This window comes from Manis javanica, chromosome 11 (assembly GCF_040802235.1).
Source record: "Manis javanica isolate MJ-LG chromosome 11, MJ_LKY, whole genome shotgun sequence".
Classification (NCBI taxonomy): Eukaryota; Metazoa; Chordata; class Mammalia; order Pholidota; family Manidae; genus Manis; species Manis javanica.
The window spans coordinates 96,763,813-96,783,585 of NC_133166.1; the positions used below are offsets into that span (position 1 = coordinate 96,763,813).

The 19,773-nt window shown below is 38.2% G+C and overlaps 1 protein-coding gene across 7 annotated transcripts in view; it reads right to left on the bottom strand.

Annotated features, from left to right (window-relative positions):
- Positions 1-592: 592 nt before the first annotated feature.
- The window catches only part of LPGAT1 (lysophosphatidylglycerol acyltransferase 1), an 80,200-nt gene continuing 61,019 nt past the window's right edge, over positions 593-19,773 (bottom strand). For 4 of the 7 annotated variants that reach the window (XM_073216965.1, XM_037015185.2, XM_037015188.2 and 1 more), the window contains 2 exons: positions 9,271-9,377; positions 2,037-6,800 (listed from right to left, as the gene is read on the bottom strand). In XM_073216965.1, the coding sequence (XP_073073066.1) occupies positions 6,649-6,800; positions 9,271-9,377 (259 nt within the window). In that variant the 3' untranslated portion in view covers positions 2,037-6,648. Of the gene's footprint in view, positions 944-2,036; positions 6,801-9,270; positions 9,378-9,489; positions 9,551-19,773 lie in introns of those variants that run through there. The other 3 variants (XM_037015187.2, XM_037015186.2, XM_037015190.2) reach the window with 3 other exon arrangements.

Below are 19,773 nucleotides of genomic sequence, written 5' to 3' on the forward strand. Positions count from 1 at the left end.
GGGAACGGGTTTTCTTCTCCCTCAAATGTCCCTCAGCTGACCCTGAGGCAATGTTAGTTAACTGGCAAAAAACTGAAGATAAGACCCTTTTCATGGAGTTTTCCCATTAAAAAAATGAAACAAAGGAATGAAGATGCAGCAGCTGGTATGTTAGAGGAGGTATCCCAGCCCCAGGGGCTCCTCAGCGGCACCACGAAGCCTGCATCACCAGGTGGCCCAGTGTTCTCTCCTGCCTGAGCTGAGTGAACAGGGAGAACTTCACCACCACCTCCAGAATCTCACACCAAAAAGGCAGGAAGTATTCCAAGAAGAGGCAACATAAAATTTTCCAGGGGAAAACTCGGGAGTGAGCATGGTGATACACTCACGTATGCTACCAAAAAATGATTCCAATTTCTACCTTTGTCAAATGGGTTCACAGTACCTAATTAAGAGTATTTTACTGATTATGAAAGGATCTTGTCTCATTTTCCAGTGGTTAGCCAACCCTCCTCCCCTGTTCCATCTGAATGTGTGTTTATATGTGATCTGGATTATTGATCCTTGTTTATGTTTCTCAAGCCTCTAAGAGTTAAGAACAAGGTTATTCAAGTCCTGAGAGGTAAAAATTTATTGATTTATACCCTATCAGCATGTTATGATATGGTCACACCTGCTCATACAGCTGACTTTTTCTTAGAGCCAAAAGAGGAATTTTTCTCCCTTTAAAAATACATTTTTTTTAAAGCAGGAAGAAACATTAAAAAAAACCAAACATTTTCATATTAAGTAGAAATTAAAAACAATGGCTTTCTTTCCCCCAACTCATGAGAAATAGGGCTGGTCAGCAATAGATCTCCAAGTGCTCCAAATCTGCTCTCAGGCTCTGCCCCCAATTTGTTTGTCTTCCACAGAAACGACTTGTAGAGGGGGAAAAAAATTAAAACTTCACCAAAACAGCAGCCTAAATACAGATAGAAAAAGAAGAGGTAGACTGAACTGTAACTTTTTAACTTATTTGGTAGATTGTATAAGGTATTTTAATACATTTAAAATTTTTCAGTGGGATCAGACACTTCTACAACAAATGACTAAACAATAAATGCTTGAAATGCTCCAAACAAAATCTTAGAAATGCCTAAATCACAGTTTGTTTGGCTTTGGGAACTGAAACGTAGAACCGATTTTAGGAATACGCAAGCTGCCCATGCCCTTCAGGAAAAGTCTGCTTTTGTCAAATTCTCTGAATCAAAAGCATGCAAAGACGGATGCTAATGCTTTCCTACCGTTAAAGCTCCTGCAAGAATCAGTGATAGGAATTGCCTGAGCAATGAGTAGATTAACCATGAGAAGTCTATTCACTACTAACAATTAAAAAAACAACAAAACTGGATGGATCAGGGGTATGCTGGAGACAGGTCCTACTGGCTCCTCAGAGCCTGGGGTTGAATTTCAGAATTTTGCCAGCAGCTGTTAAGCAGCTGTTATTAAAATTAGACTACACAAAGCTAAAAGTGGTTCACTTTAATGAGTATAATTTGTACAGGGTAAGAAATAGTTTAATAGTAGATCACATATCAGATTGAATGACAATAAATTTGAGAAATAAGTGGATTAGAATGCAATTCTATTTTTCAAATCACAGTTGAATTGCAATTATAGGTTGGCTACAAGAATTCAGCAAATATCAGTGAAAGAATCCTGGGAGAATCAATTGGCTATATAGAATTTACAATAAAGCATATTTTAGTATTGTATGTTTGTTAATTGTGTTATATAGTCTTATTGGCAAAATTTATAAGAAACTTATGTACACTTGTATACATAATCATTTTTCCAGGACAACAGACTATTAAACATTTATCAGTATGCTACTGAATGGTGAGAATGGGGAGCAAGTTTAAAACCAAATAAGGAGATGTTGTTTCGTTGGGTTCTCCAGTCGGCCCTGCAGCCACCTGCCCTGGAGTGCTACACACAACAGGTCCGCAGGCGTTAATGCCAAAATAGCTCTAGTAAAACACAAACAGCCCATTCCCACTAAAAATTCAAAGCACTTTACTTGAGAAAAATCAACTTTATTTTTTCTAGGTTAAAAAAAAATAGAACCAGCTATTAATTTTTGTTGAGAAAATGCTTCTTTTGGTGTTCACATCCAAATTTCTGCAAAGGTGATCTGGTTACTAAAATAATCTGCAATGCATTCATAAACCAGATCCACTTGTGACCAGCCCTTTACAAAAAGTTAATTACAGTTGCCACACCCTTTACATTCATTCTTATCATACATTACAACATGCAGATACACAAAGAAAGAAAGACAGGTCAACAAGCTGAAGTAAACATTATGGCATCAGGAAAACTAAAATCCATGTGTATAAAATAAATACAGCCGTGTAACAACTGTAAAGAAAATGAAAGCACTTAGTACAACAATAGCAGTTCAATGTATAACTGTTTCATTACCCAATCATGAAGTGTTACTGTAAAATGCACAGACTCCTTACATGTAAAGAATTTGTGCATCACAGTCCTGTGTTCCACAGTTTTACACAATAAAAATAAAGCCATTCAAAATATGTGTGCATATTTTGCAACTAGAATACACTTAAAAATTTTTTTTGCTCTTTCAACTGTTTTAAAAAAATATTGAATGTAAAAATCCTCAAGTGGAAATTTTGCAGAAAAATGCACATTTATCTTCCATATGGTTACAGTCAACTTCCCCAAAAAGTTCAGCACCCTCAGCTTATTCCCAGGGTCCAGTTCCAAATTGTTGGGGATCAATGAAAAATGGTTACAATAAAGCACCAACCGTGACTGCTCCAGAGAACACCCGGCCCCTCTGTGATCTAGAAATGTTCGATTTAGGTGGTTTTGGTCCCAGATGTATGTTTTTACCCCCTCATTAAATGAGCCAGTCCACCTGCCACTTTGCCTTTTATGTTACAGATGTAAGGGTTGCACTACACCAAGTAAGACTGACTGTTTTATCCCTCCTTTGTGGCCCAGAGCTGACATGCTCCTAATGGTAACTCTGGAGTGAAGTCCTGTGTAACAAAGAAAATAACTAACTCTTCCTATCCAGCAGTGCAAATAAAATGTCCTTCAATATAGAAAAAATCCAATACACCTATCCATGATTAAAGACTACTTTCTTTGATTAGAACCAGGTCCCAATAGTTCCTAAGAGTCTTTAGGGAAGTGATTGTCAAAAAATATTACTAAGACAAATTCATGAGACATGAGTAACAGGAGCAAAGAATGAAGAAGCAGTCTTAACACCAATCCGAAAGATATTAACACTAGAATGATGTTGTGAAGTTTATATCTGGTGATTTAACATTTCATTTTCATAAAAAGGCTCGAGAACAACTGCAATACTGCCAACTCTTGAATATGCAGGGATTCCTATTCTAGCCCATGTATTATTTAGGCTTTTGTGTTTCCTCTTCCTGAAGGTATCTTTCCACTACTCATTAACACAGTCATAAATACACAGGCAAGACAAATTAATAAAAAAGTCAAATTTTGTAAAATTAAAAATAATCCCTAGAATGATAAAAAAAAGGTTTGATGAGAACAAAACTTCAAATTCCTAAATACAATTAATTTTCAGCTTACTCTAACTTATTACTGGATTAATTATCCAGTAATCTCTAGTTCCTTTACTGTATAAAATTAACGGTTGGCTGTAACAGTAAAAACTATGACAGTATATCATAGCTTGACAATAGTATGACAGACCTGGTCTCACAGCTATCTTTAAAAAACAAACAAACTACTATTTAGAGTCACAACTAATTTGTTTGCCTATCCAAAATACCATTTTCCATTCTATAATTTTCCTTTACCTTCCCCTGGTGTTTAGGTTTCTCCACAATATCTGTGTATTTCAACACCAACTATGGTTTCTGACTAAGAGTGAATTGCCGGGGTGGTCGCTTCTGTAGTCAGTGCACCTGCCCAGGGCCAAGCAGATGTGGTCTCACTGTGACTCGCTGAGACCAGGATCCAGCAGGAAGTTCTCAATCCCCTCTGCTGCTGGAATCTAAGCATATCAGTTGTGACCAAGAAGTGCTGACATTCTTCAAGCTACTGGTATAAAACTGGCACGATTTTATTTCCTTTGCCCTTGATAAAATGTATATTCTCTAAACATCTTTTCATTCACTTGGCAAAGAAAGTACAAGCCAGGAATTTCTATGCAGTTCTGTACAGGGCATACTGCGGCTTCCCTGATGGCTGTGTAAGAACACTGACTCTCTTACATCCCTAGTGCAGGCAGGAGAACTCGAGTTTCTGGTAAGGAAGCACTGTCAATGCTCTCAAACATACTTTGCAACAGAAGAGAGAGAACATGTTGATAAAGGATCAAAGAGGGATACAGCAGATCAAATACACATCTATTTACAACTCACAGATCTAGTTTCAAAAATTAACTCACACATCTATTGGTATTTGTCACTCTAGAGACTGTTAAAATGACGCTGCACTTGAAGAACAAAGCATCGTATGGAAGAGTCTGTTTATTGTGGACAGTACGTGAAGTAGTATCATGTCCCTTCGGAGCACAGCGATGGCAAAAGTGGCCCTAAACCACATTTACGTATGCATGCATGCATTTCTCTGCTTTTTGACAGGCCAACTGGCCGCTCTACCAGTGGCTTGCTTTAGCAATGAGGAAAAGGATCTGTTAGCTAGGACTGTGCATGCCATCCTTGACAGTGAGCAATTTATGCCCCAGATGGCTGACTAATCTCTCAAATGAACAATTTCAACTCATCTTGGAATCTAGCAGCGTTTGCTGGGGCCTCAAACAGAAGCATCTTTAAGCTTCTATTTGGCTCACTGTCATCATCCATACCTCTAAATTGAGATTGGTTTCGCTTACTCACTGTCACTGAAAAAAAAAACAGAATGAAATGCTTAGATTAAAAAGAAAAATTGCATCTTATAACAAACACTACCAAGCCAATCACATCAACACTGCCTGCATTTCACCAGTAGTAGTATAATATTCCATGAGGTATTTCGGCTAACACATCATTCTCTTTCACATGTGCACGGAACTAACCTAAAGATGAAGCTGCTGTGGGCTTTTATTTGGTGTTGCTTTACCTTCCCCACATAACTGGGAGAAAAGTCACATCTTTTCAGTTTTTTGGTTTATCTAAAAACAGAAAGCTTTAGTCTTAATTTTTTTTCTGGCCTAGTTCTCAAAATTGTTATTTGTCTGATTAGCAACAACAGGGGAGCCTACAATGCTCACATCACACAGAATTACCACTGGCCTACGAGGCGCTGAACGGTCTCAGTCCCAGACCAGAAAGCACGCTCTGTCCCGACGACTGGGAGTGCGCGTGGGGGGCCGAGCCAGGGCCAGCATGTTTGAGAAGAGGGTGGTCCTATCCCACTGTGAGGTCAATCACATGGACATCATGACAAACAGAAAAATTCTAGACACAGAAACTCGACTTTACCCCATTCAAAACAACCGGAAGAGACTGGGAAGCCTTTTGTGCTGCTCTGTCTCCTGGTTATACCATCCGGATGTGGGCAGCACCTTGATGTGATGATAGAACACAGGTTCTGGGGGTGTCATCTGAGAACTTGTCACCATTTGAAGCCAGTGTCTGGCTCTGGTTCTTATTTTTCTAATAAATTACACTATTTTGCCTTAAATTGATCACTGAAATGTTTTACATTAATTTGTTTCAATCATCCCCAAATGCACTTGGTGCTGATAATATGCCAAAATGGAAAAAAGCCTCTGAGCTAGATGAAAGCCTGACATCAGTGTGGCACTGGATGCAGGGGGGCGCGGGACAGCATCGGCACACAAACAGGCAGAGGCTGGGCGGCCTCTCAAGAATCCCACTCACTGATTATGCTTACATTTGTTTTCAAGCTGTATTACTGATCCTTTGCTATATATGCATCTGATAAAAGTGCATTTTGTAAAAGACAGTTATCAATCTATGATACGCCTTCTACGCAAAAAGAGAAATTATGTGACCCCCCCTCATACAAGGGAAAGCCCCAGCACATGTAAACACGGCGCTGGACTGAGCTAGCCTTCATGGAACACATTCCAGCACAGGAATGTGTCCAGTGGACACTGCTTTTTCCCTTCAGAGCATGCCTGACGCTGCACCTCATTTGGTTACTGAGGATGGGCACGTCACTGCAAACAACAGGGAAACAGTCCTTCGGAGGGTGCTAACCAGCTCCCCTCAAGGTTATCAGAAAGAGCAAGAGTCGGTGGACATGAGGGCACTCTACAGCATGGCCCTACAGAAACTACTAGCTAAGAGGAACAACACAACTTTCTGAGCTTGCACTAGATTATCAAGTATATCTGATGGCAACAGAATTTCTCTCAGATAGTCTTCTAGGATGATTTTATGATTTCCTCTTCTCCAAATGTGATGCTTGCTTAAATATGTGGCAGAGTGTATCTCTTTAAAACATGAAAAGTCCTTAAAACATATTAGCAGGTCATTATATTTACTGATCCTCATTTTAGTAGTTTTAAAATATCCCAAAGGGGGACAATATTAATTCATCCATTGAATTTCCTTTGCTGTTTTTTCATACTCTGATTTGCACATGTAAGATAATGCCCACTTACAGAAGTCTGAGCTCCTACGGTGAGCCTGACAAGTCCTAAAACAGGCAATGGTAAAAGTACCGCATGACGTTGTACCACAGATAGCCTGACAAGAATGCAAAAGACTGTATGAGAAATATCCACATGTTGCTGAGGGTCATCTCCCTGGCAACAGCTTCCTCATGGCCCTTGTGAGGTGGAAAGGCCCCTGAAAGACAAGACAGAAACATTAATTTGTTTTACTGTGTGGTAGGTCTCCTGAAACAAAAGTTGAGTATTAGTTTAATCAGACTTTTTGTTTTGTAAAGTGTCCTCTGTGTCTTCCGTTTGCCCTTGAAGAGAGATCCCATTTGAAAGGCAGTTTTTAAACTGCTGAGCCTCTTCCTGCCTCTGAGCCTTTGCCTTGAGTCTCTCCTGGAAGGCTTTTCCTTCACCTCAGTGAAGGGCACGGTCAACTGCATTCTTCCATTATCAGAAAGACCCTGCTGCCTCCCCGCCGCGGTCATCTCCGCTCCTGTTTACTTCCTGGGCACTTTTCACAATCTGTCATGATCCTGACCTATCTTTTCTTTTTTTCCTCCACACCTGTTTACTGTCTATCCTCTGCTGGAATATAAACTGCATGAAAGCAGGCACTCTGGCTGCCTTATTTCCCATGGTATCCCTAGAGATTTCCACAGTGGCCAAGCCACAGGATGTGTGAAATCAGTATTAAATAATTTCCCAAAGAGCATAACTTGTACTAGTTCCTCTATTTAGAAGTGAAATGTCTGAGCCTCAAAATAGTGGTTGTAAGCTATATCATCTTAATAATAAAAAGGAGAAATAAAGTAAACACGTTTTCTGGTAAGGAAAGCTAGACCACTTCAGAGCAGTATTACCTAAGGTCATCTTCATAAGTCTTCAGCATTTCAAGCAGTCTTTGCCCTTGCTGATAATCCCCTAGGGTAAGCTGATTCCTGAAGGGATTTGCTTCTCACAAGCAATTTACAGAGAACACTTTTGGGTTTCCAGGTCTAGTATGCAAATAACTTTCTTAAAAAGAGGCTTCCATTATTGTTGCTACAATTTAGGCCAAATCTCATAAAGCAAGAGACGGAGATTGAAAAAGAAGAGAAATCTCGTTGGCTTCTTAGTAGCCTCATGACTGTTTACACATCCATCCTGCCTTATCTTTATAAGGAAAATCTGAGAATAAGACCAAGGATGGCAAACGGCGAAGCAGGAGCATCTTGTCTAATCAGTCTCACTCTAGGAATTCTAAAGACATACAGTGTGTGACTCCTGTGAGGTTAACATGCCCTCCACACACTCCACAGCCCCGGAGTCAGAAAGCTAAGATCAGTGAGGAATCCTGTTGAGAACAAAGTGAAATAACCCTAAACACAAAAGCAGGAACACTAAAGGTAATTAACAGCATCAGCCTTTGCTCAACATGAGGACTTTGACAGGCTGATTTAACATGATCATTTAATTCTGTACCAAAAAAGACTAAGTGGGAAAAAATGTACCTCTGTTAATCTGAAATCCCATGGCCATCCTCAGACCTGAGAAAACTTTCTCTTCACTTTTTTTCCCAATCATTGGCTCTAGAAAATAGGCCTACAACACACAGTAGTCCCCTTATCTGTGGGGAATATGTTCCAACACCACCTGTGGATTCCTGAAACACAGATAGTACTGAAACCTATTACATACTGGTTTTTCCTATACATACACACTCACGATAAAGTTCAATTTGTAACTTAGACATAGTAAGAGATTAACAATAATAATAAAATAGAACAATTAAAATATACTGTCACAAAAGTTACAGTGACAGTGTGGTCTCTCCTTCTCAAAAACTCTTTCTGTTCTGTGGTCACCCTTCTTGTGATGATGCGAGATGATAAAATGCCTCCATGAGGAGATAAAGGGAGGTGGATGACTAGGCGCAGGGACGTAGCATTAAGGCACTGTTGACCTGATGTGTCAGGAGGATCATCTGCTTGGGGACCACAGTTCAGAACAGGTAACCGAAACCACGGGGAAGGGGCACCCCTGTGGGAGTGCCTGGTATTCTACCAATGTCAATTTCCTTCCTTCCTAACTTTCTTCCTCTTTCCTCCTCCCCTTCTATGCCTTTTTCACTGCATTGCAGTTTTCAAAGAACACAGAGAATACTAACTATAGGAAAGGGACTTATGGGCAAATGGAATTTTTTTCCCAAGAAAAAAATATAAACTTGTATCTACGAAAACTTTAAATGTAAACTCTACCCCTTATATGTAAATGAAAGAATAAGCATGCCATTAGAAATTATCTCAATTGACTCTAAGATGATAGTTATTTAATCAGGTACAATGTCAAAACATGAATATTATTTGCTGTTTCATAAAACAGCCCATGTAACTATATATGCATGACTGTAGTCTTCCATAGACAGTGTACTCTCTTGAATTAGATCCATTTGTACATTTTACTCATCATTTGATCTTTGCAGACTGGCTCATAAAGTAAGAGCCTGAGTAAATTTAACATAAACTTGACTTTATAAAAATTCTAAGCTGAAATTCTTAAGAGAAATACTTTGATTCCTTTAAGGTATCTGAAGAATCAAAAAATGGTTATCTCCCCTAAAGTACATCTTTGGAACTATCAGTAACTTCAGGAATGTGTTGTAATAGGATAGTGTGTACCTGTTTCATAAAAATGTGATAAGAGGTCCTCTTTTTCAATAAAACGCCGATACAGCCAATCAACAAGGTCATCTGTCTCCAGAGGTACATCTTTAATTGGAAAGATCCTGTTGAGAGTTAGAAAAAAAAGCAACAACTATTTTAATTTAGAAGTCAAAATCATTCAGAACCACAGCTTAGCTTTAATGATTGAAAAGCTAGAGAAAGTTATGGAATCACCTTTTGCCTTTGCAAGGGTTGGCTTCTTCAGCTTCTCAAGTCATCCTTTTTTTCTAAATTGCTATTGGTTACACAACAGAGTTTATTTAGTCATTCACTCAAACATTTAGTAGCCGATATGTTAAGTCCAGTGATAGATGCTGAAAACATATTAAATGATCCTGTATCTACAAATTATTATTGAGAAATACTATATCTTCCCCTGTTTGCGGGTTTCAGTCATACTCAGATGAAGTTTTAAAATGCAGCTACTTTAGGACACATTTAGAGTCATCAAATGCTAGGCTAAATAGCACATTATAGCAACGTGCCATTGGTGGGAATGTCTGCAAAGCAGACAGAATCGTCCTAAATCATTGGCCTGTGATTCACTAATTATACCAGAGGTACTGGCTTCAGGAGCAGGAGCAGCTCTTACTGATTGGGAGTGGTTGCTAGAACACGATTCTGAAGATTCTGCAACCACATCCTGACTCAACAGGAAAAAGACTGGGGTCCTCAGTGATTTAAATGCCCTGGGAGTGAGAACACAAAGGGGCAGCATGAGGAACTTGACCTGGAGAAAGTTTCTTTTCTGTTTTCCAATTGTGTGTGTGTGGCCGTGGGGGTGTGTGTGAATGTTTTTTTCCCTTTATCAAAAGTATAAAGGTACACAGTTTAAAGTGGGCAAAAGGTTTGTTTGTTTGAAAAATGGTCATCCTGCCCCTCTGCCCTTTGTTTCTCCCTCCCGGGGAGGAATTTATTTTTACCTCTTTTAGCCAATTATCTGGATATTTATCTCCATGTTTGTTCTTCAGTTTCAGGGCTTATCTACGGGCTTCCCACTGTGGAAGATGAGGACTAAGCTCTTTCCTCTCCCTACTACACATGCACATCCTTCCCATCCTCCCAATGCAGGTATATGGGAATTTTCATTAGCACAGTCTTAGACATTTACATTATTATAATCATGTAAAGATACTCCAAGCTAAGCCACAAAGTCAATCTTGGCTACTATTCCCTCTGGCCCAATTTCTGTTCTCTCTGGATTGAGTGACTATATTGTTTTCTATATATACATAACTAATGTACCTACAAGCTCTTAGCCAATTGTCTAGAATCAATTCTCTAGATTAGGTCTGCAAACTTTTTCTTAAAGGGCCCGATAGAAAACATTTAGACTTTACAGGCTATGTGGTCTCTACCACGGCTATTCAGCTCTGCTTTGAAGTGTGCACAGAAGCAGCCATAGACAATGTACAAATAAATGGGTGTACTTGTGTTCAAATAGAATGTTATTTAAAATTTTGGGCAGGATTGACCTGTGTTCCAGATCTTATCCCAAGGCATTTGTATGCATCGGACGCTCTTTCCATTTCATCTTCCTGAAGAAATTTCACCTGGACTCTGGCTTTGTTGCCTGTGACTCTCGCCCTGTGAAGGACCCTTTGCTATTTAATGCCTTGGTGACTCTCTGCTCTCCTAAAACAAAGTTAATGTTCTCACTTCTCATGTCTTCCTTTCTCTATTTACTCCACATTTGCTGGAACACATACTCCAGCAGTTTTTGGAGAAAGGGCATTTGAAATCTTGCATTTCTGCCAATGCCTTTTTTTCTGTCCTCACACCTGGTTAATAATTTGCTAGATATAGGATTCAGGGTTGGAATTCATTTACTTCCATCTCTGTCTTTCTGTCCTCTTTTCTAAGAGATTTTTTATTTAATGTCTAAATTTTTTTTTTACTGAATTTGTATTTATTTAATCATATTTTTAATTTCTAAGTGCTCTCTGAGTGTTCCTTTTTATACTATACTAATACTGGTTTATTGTTGCAATATCTTATCTCTTTGAGATCTTACCTATATGAGAATGGTAATGGAAATTTTAAAAGATTCACCAAAACTAAGAAACGGTTCATGAACTCCCATGTACTATTAAGATTTTTGGAAACTATACTTCCCCTGCATAGTTTCTGTTCCATGCTCTGGAAAAACTGTACTTAAAGACTTTTATTGTCTTTTTAATAACTATAGGATCAGTGCAAATGTCCATTCACATGTATATATCTATAGGATAAAATTCCTGAAGTGAAATTGCTGATCAAAGGTTAAATGCGTTAGTAATTTTAAAAGATGTCGCTATAGTCTTCATAAAGGTTATGCCAATTTATATTCCACTAGCAATTAATGAGAAGGTCTCTCACAGAAAGCTTTTGAACCAGAGAATAACAGTCAGAAGGCTCTGACTGAGATGTGGAGAACAACTTAGCAGCGTCTCACAGCAGGGGTATGCCGACTTGGGGACAGATTCTTGGGGACGCATCCATGAGTGCTCTTTAAGAATATAGTTATTTGGTTTTTTCCTTTCAATTTTAATCTTAATAAAAACACTCAGAATCATACAGATGGACGTCTTATAACTAAGTACCACAACGGATTTCGGTGCCTATGTTTACAGTCATTGTGGCACAAGGCAGCACTACTTAAACACTAAAACAGGCAGGAACAGAGAACAAGGGCATATGTGAGGGCAAAATCTCTTTTACCTCTCTTAAAATCTGAGATTTCGCTGTAGCTCTCCCTGTGACTTGTAATAGCCATTAAAATAAAACGAGAGATGAGTTCTGCTTCTTGTAATTGCACAGTTCACATAACAGTTATAAATTCTAGACAAAATTCAAAAAGTAATTAGTAGAAGGCACTGGAGAGTGACTAAAAGCAAGCAGATAATGGAGGAGGTAGACAATTGGTACTTGGGTCAGTTTTCCATTTTTTATAGCTTTTTACCTGAGAAAAGTTTCCAGTTAGTGCCATGCAGAGAGGCTAAAACTAATATAGAAATAGAAATATATAGAAATACCTACTTTTGTTGGTTGAAGAATCAGAGGCCAGAGATTAGGGCTACGAGAGCAGTTGGAAAGTGAGGAATCCCAGAAAGAAGTAAAGACAAAGTAGGAGCCATGACTTCTGCATATAAACCCTACTCAAATCCACGGGTGACCCTGAACTGTGTGTGCATGAATCCAAGCAGAATCCAAGCAGAATAAGCCCCATAACTTTCAGCCAGCACAGTTCTGGGCACAAGAGAGGTCTCCAGAGCTATGCAGGAAATTGTGACTCTTCAGTAAATGTAACCATTTGTTTCCTCCAAATTAAATATCCTTAAATATGTGGATTTTTAGGGAAGTCAGTTCACTTCATCATGATACTAGGGAAACGTTTTAAAATTAAAAATTAAAATTTAACAAGCAGATTTTTTTAAATGAATGGCATTACAAATTACTGACTTTTTACTTTTAGATAATTTAATGCTGTCTTAAGACAATTTTGCAACTTTTGAAACTGTTCATCTCTACCACACTGAATAGCAGCCAAACGGTTTGGGGAGTTAATTGCATTATTTGCTGACTTCTAAAAATGTACTATTTCTGTAAATGTAAACTTAGGCCTAATCAGCCTAAGGATAACTTAGCAAAAGCCACAGGGCTAAAGAATATCTGAAATAGTATTTAAACATTTTTATAAGGAGAAAGGTGACATTAAAATAAGGCTGAATTAAATAGAGGAAGTTTGGGCTTACGAATTGTACTCTTGAAAGAAAGTAGTGACGATGATGAACTATTTAAATCAGGGTGAGGTGGGAATGGGGCTGTGCTTGAACAGGAAACCCACCCTCCTATCTGCCCAAAATAGCTTGGACATTCTCTTGCTGTAGGAGACAGCCAGGAGGGCGGGCCAAGTGCCCCAACCGGAGCAGTCTACTTCTGTTACTCTGTTTGATAATCAGGGGATTAAAATATTAAAACAATGAATCCCCTGATACGGTAAAATATCAAATGCACAGAATACCAGTCCTCCTGGAACCAAATAAAAGGAGTCCTTGTGGAACATAAATAAGTAACAGGAACAAATCTTTCCCATACCAATCAACAGCTATCCAAATAAGAAACTAGCTCCTAATTTTCAAAAACCAAATTCTTATTATCAGTAATTTATAATAGGCATTTGCTCTTAAATAGTGTTCTACCAAAATCTGCAGAATCAGATTTAAGAGTACTTTCAAAAAAGTCACTATACTTTCCACAAAAAAATTATATTTTCCAAAAAATACATAAAATGTTAGTAGCTGGCAACCTCTATAAATCTGAGTTAGAACATTTCCATTTTAGTGCCACCATGATTCAAAAATAGGAGCTAAGAAACAAAATGGCTAAACCCTCAATTCAATTATGCCAGTCAAGAAGCTAATAAGCACTGAATTGAAGAACATTTTGAGATAAACAGTTCCTACTTTTAAAAACCTAATAATCTAGCAAAAGGGACAAGAAAAATAAATAATCTAAAACCAGAGGCTAATGTTGTACAAGGAGTTTAAAGAATTTCTGTGTAAGCTTAAATGAAAGGTGTTGTGGGTCTACTTATGGTGCAAGACACATAGGAAAGGCATTTGAGTTGGCCTAAAAGAGGAAGCAGGATGTCAACTTTCTTCTTTCAATTTTAATGAAGTAACACTGTGTATATGGTTTTCAAAAGTCAGAGCACCTCCAGGTTCACAAGGGGGAATTAGTGGCCCTCTGTTCTCTCTCCTCAGGTATCGGGGTGCCCGGACACAGTCCCTGCCAACCCTCTCTTGCTATTCTCCTCCATATTGCTTATAAACCTACTAATAGGACTATTTCTAAATCATCCAAATGAACATTTATTCACTGACTCCCTAAGTGGAAGATAAGGATTTGGCTCTCACACCTGTGTCCTCTTCTCCTTTGGCCTCCCCCACCCCCCGCCTCCTCTCCTACCCAGCCAACAACTCCTCAGCGCCAGCTCTCTCCTTTGTGACTATGCTGATTGGTTTACATTCTGCTTATCTTCTCCCGTGCCTGTTTCGGTCTGTACTCCTCCTTGCATACCCAGTGTACATCAGTGGGAACTGGAGTTCGCTGAACTGAATTAAACTGGAAGCAACCTGCCAGTGTGAAGCTCGGTGAGGTGCCATCTGTAGACCGCCATCAGTGCCACGGCATAGTTGGCTGACACCGTCAGGGCTAGTGTGACAGGAGCAACTCAGAAATGCAGAAACTGCTTGCCACCAAAAATAGATTTCTGGACAAGAGCAGACACTGCCAAATTTAACATATCAGAATATCTCCCAGCATTTAATTTCCAGAAGTTTTTCTTTGAGCCATTATCCTGAGGTAAGCTGTTCAAGTGTCATCCTCAACATACTAAAATGTAATATTTATAGATTCCTCCTGGATCCAGTAGAATGGTTAAAGAAAACCCATTCAGTCATCTGAAAATAGAATTTAGTGACTCAGATATAAACTTTTACCCACTTAAATACAGGAATAACCCAAGGCTTTAAGGTAGGGTCATATAGGAGAGAATTTTGAGGTACATTAATGTTTGTGTAGAAAGAGACCCAGCAAATACACTGCATGTGGGTGTCCACCTCACTTACAGGCAGGGATAACTGAGTGGGTACCCCTCTTCCCTTTGGGCCCTGCTCTTTATAATGGGCAAAAGCTATAGTGAACCCACATGCCACTTTAAAGCATAAACAATGAGAAGGCATTGTTTAGGCCTCACATTTTTTTATGGTATCTTTATTCATGTTATGTCATTTGAGACACAGAAAGACACCTACAAATATTTGCTCAATGAACTGAACAATCTGGTAAAGAAAGCATGACCTTGGTACATCTGCTTAGGAGAATCACTATCACACTTTCCATCAGTCTAATGGCTTTAAAAAAAATTAAGACGTTATTGTTTTAGAGTAGTTTGAGGTTCACAGCAAAATGGAGGGGATCTTGCTAGCCCTTCCAAATTGTCAATTTAATTCTTCAACTAAAAGATGAACAGTGATCATCAGTGAGAGTTACGCTTAACCACCACTCAAACTAAAACTCTGGGAATTCATTTGGGGAACACAGTATTTACAACAAAACTAAATTAAGTTAATGAAATTAAAAAGCTTTTTTGAATACTAGTGGCAGTCACTGTGTTTGATATTGAAGAGACCAAGAGTGAGAAAGACACGGTAAACCTCCAGAGGGCCAAGGAGGTGGGGCGGGGGGGGGAGTTCTTCATTTCCAAAGCTGATTATAGCTTTCCAAGTCATATTATGTCCAGATTCACATATTGAAAATAACTTAGTAAATCAGACTTAGAGTTGTGGTTTTGGTTCTTTATTATGTTAACAGTAAAAACTTTCTTTCATGTAAAACTTCTTACAAATATTTAAGAATAAATTCTTACAAATATTTAAGCATATTTTCTAACTAGAGGATGGAGACTTTATCATACTGAACATGGTGATTCACCTTTTTCAAATCTGCAACTTCATTACAGAAATACAGAATTTAATCCACAATATAGTCAAACCTCAATTAAGACCACGTATTTAATGCTTACAGCATCCTGAATGGTGCCGAACTAAAATGTTTTATTTCTTAAAGAAAGGGGAAAAAAACGTGCTGGTACAGAGAAGAAAAAAATAACTTGTGGGTGGTGAACATCACACAGAACTAAAAACTTCAAGATTAAATTTAATGTGTAACTTTTCATTTTCCAACTGGAGGCTCTTGATAGTGTCTGATAACTACACGTCCAGCCTTTTCCAGAGAAAATCTAGGTCACAGAGGCAAAGCCATAGAAAACAAGAGATGATAAGAAAAGCAGAAAGGAGAGAATTATCAGACAGCAGAAATAGAATTAAAAGAGAAATAATTATAAACAATGATAGAGAAAAGTTCTAGCATTAAAAAAAAAAACTAAAGTTAGGATACTGTTTCTTTCTGCTGAGGAGGAAAAAAGCCACTTTTATCTCAAGAGATAATCTTATTACCTCACTCCCAGATGAATCATTTTCAGGCTGAGGCCGGGGAAGGATGGTGGTAAATCTCTAAATATGAATCATTAGTACCTAAGTGTGTGCCACCTGGGTATGAACCACTTCAGAGCTGCTCGGTCTTGGCAGGAAAGGTGGCCTGAAACATGGTCCCCATTATGTTGAATAAGTGGTTTTTACAATATTCATTTTATTCTACTTTATTCTAACTTTCACACCAAAAGAAGCATTTTTATAGAAACTTAAGCCTCTTAAAGCTCACTTAATTATGGATAAAATACTAAAATATGAAAATCTCGACTATCTATATGAGTATTTCAATATTCTTGATATCTGAAGGGGTAAAACCTATTTAGTGTTATTAAATGGCATACATTTTAAATGTGAACTTATTAAATTCTTCTAATGGCCTGATAAATATGCTTTTGTTACAATTATTCAAATGATGGTTAAACCAAAATTCTAAATGCTATGGGAAATTTTTTCAATTAACTTCTTAAATTCAAAAAGTAATACATTCATATTGTGGGGGGAAAAAAAGACTCAGCTAGTACAATGAGATGTAAGATGCCCTCCCCAGAGGTATTTGCTGTCCACAGCTGAATACCAACTAGATGGCAGCCACTGTGCTGCCTTTTGCGGGGTGAGAGGGGAGAGGCAACAATTACTTTTTGGATTTTGTTTAAAATCCTGCATGACAAACATCAAATTAAATTATAACTAGTGCTTTATTATACTGATTTTAAGATGGTCTCAATTTCAGAAACATTAATTTATAAAAAAATATGCATCCTAATTAGTGAAATGTGGTATATGATTTCTCGCTTATTGTGTTTTTCAGAACTTGATTCTGGTATCTAAAAGTGACACTACTTTTTCTCTATGGGATGGGCTTTGAATATCACCTTTATAATTACCAAACATAAGAAATATAATTAGAAATTCATCCTGGATCCACTGTCACCCATCGAAGGTTTCCAAGGGAAGACTATTTGAGGAGGAAGACTATTGAGGAGGAGGATCTACCAATAAAGAGATCCGGAGGTAGGAACACGTTAAGCACTTTCAAGGACAGAAAAAAAACCAGTATAGGTACAGGGGAGCAAGCGGAAGTAGCAGGAGATGAGGTCAGCAGAAAGGAACAGGTCAAACAGGGCCTTAGACACCATTGTAAGGCTCCTGGCTCTAGATGGGTGAAGCCATTATGGGATTCTGAACCCAGGATTGACATGATCTCTCAAATATTTCAAAGGTCACTCTGGATACCTGGATGTTGGAAATAGACACTTAAGAGGGACAAAGGTAAAAACAGGGTGACTATCCACTTCTAGGAATTTACCCTAAGAATACAGCAGCCCAGTTTGAAAAAGACAGATGCACCCCTATGTTTATCGCAGCACTATTTACAACAGCCAAGAAATGGGAGCAACCTAAGTGTCCATCAGTAGATGAATGGATAAAGAAGATATGGTACATATACACAATGGAATACTATTCAGCCATAAGAAGAAAACAAATCCTACCATTTGCAACAACATGGATGAAGCTAGAGGGTATTATGCTCAGTGAAATAAGCCAGGCGGAGAGAGACAAGTACCAAATGATTTCACTCATATATAGAGTATAAGAACGAAGAAAAACTGAAGGAACAAAACATCAGCAGACTCACAGAACCCAAGAATAGACTAACAGTTACCAAAGGGAAAGGGATTGGGGAGGATGGGTGGGAAGGGAGGCATAAGGGTGGGGAAAAAGAAAGGGGGCATTATGATTAGCATGTATAGTGTGGGGGGGGGACCCGGGGAGGGCTGTACAACACAGAGAAGACAAGTAGTGATTCTATAGCATCTTACTATGCTGATGGACAGTGACTGTAATGGGGTTTGTGGGGGGGAATTGGTGAAGGGGGGACCCTAGTAAACATAATGTTCTTCATGTAATTGTAGATTAATGATACCAAAAAAGAAAAAACAGGGTGACTGGTTTGCAGGTCATGCAGTGCTCTAGGAGCTGCTAGAGGTGATGGCAGCCAAGACCAGAGTGAGAAGAAGCGGTCAGATCCAGGAAGGATCCAAAAGGATTTCCTGACTGAGCGGATGTGAGATGTGAGAGAAAGAGAGGAGCCAAAGATGACTCAAGGTTTTTGAGCTAAGCAACTGGAAGGATGGAAGCTGTCATCAGTGACGAGATGGGGAAGGCTACGGAGGAGTATGGATTTTTAGGAATAGCCATAGTGCCGTTCTAGAGGTGACTGTTACATATCCTAGTGAAGAAGTCAAGTGGTCAGATACAAAATTCTGTTTAGTATATTCCTCTGAAGAATATGTAATATTTTATTTAGTCATTCTTCTAGTGATAGATATTTAGGTTATTCCCAATTTTTTACTCTTGCAAACAAATGCTGCACTAATACCCCTGTTTGACTCTGGGGCATGAAGTCTCACGTAGAAATGTTATGTCACAGAGGACTTAAGATACTGCCAAGTTGTTCTTCAAATTGGCTGCACTAATTAGTGTGTTGTTTTCCCTACAACCTCATCAATACTTAATACTGATGAGCAAAAAGTAGTATTTTATTCTATTTTGACTTTCCCTCATCTTTTCATATATTTTGATTTCAATGAATCATAAAGTCATTTATATCCTTTGTCCATTTTTCTATTAGGTTTTAAAATTATTATTGATCCGTAGAAACTAGGTTATATATATGCTTACTATTAATACTTGTTATGTGCTTTTCAGCACCTTAACTTTATGGTGTCTTTTGCATACACCAGTTTTTATTTTTGATGCAGCCAGATTTATATTTTTTCTTCATGATTTAATTACTTATGATTTTTGTGTATAGCAAGGAAGGCCTATCCTGCTGTGAGGACATTAAGAGCTTCCTATATTTTCTTTAAATACTTCAGAGACTCATTGATGTTGAAATAAAAATACATCTGAAATTTATTGTGGGATATGGTATAGGGTGAAATTTTAATTATGCTTTTCACCATATTTAGAACCAATGGTCCCAAACTATTTCATTTTTTGAATATATAGTGTGTTTTTTTCTTTAGTGATAATGTGGTGCCTACTCAATTATACACAGGTTTCCAAACAAGTATGGATTTTCTAATCTCAATTATTGGGCCCTACCCTTATGCTACACTGTTTTAACTACACTAATCGACAACTTGTAGGAAGAATTCCTCTGTTTCATTCATCTTCAAAACTATCTTAGCTCTTCTTTTATCTTTACTTATCCAGTGGGGTACAGGAAAGAACATGGAGGAAACAGCATCTGCTGTAAATGCTATGACAGGCATGTGGGGTTTAATTTATAGGTTTGAAATTTTCCATAATAAAAAGTGTTGAAGGGAAAAACTATTTCTGAAACTAGAGCCACTAATACTTATAGGAACTTGTAACTTTTTTGTTTTGTTGTTTTAGGAAGTAAGGGGAAAACACA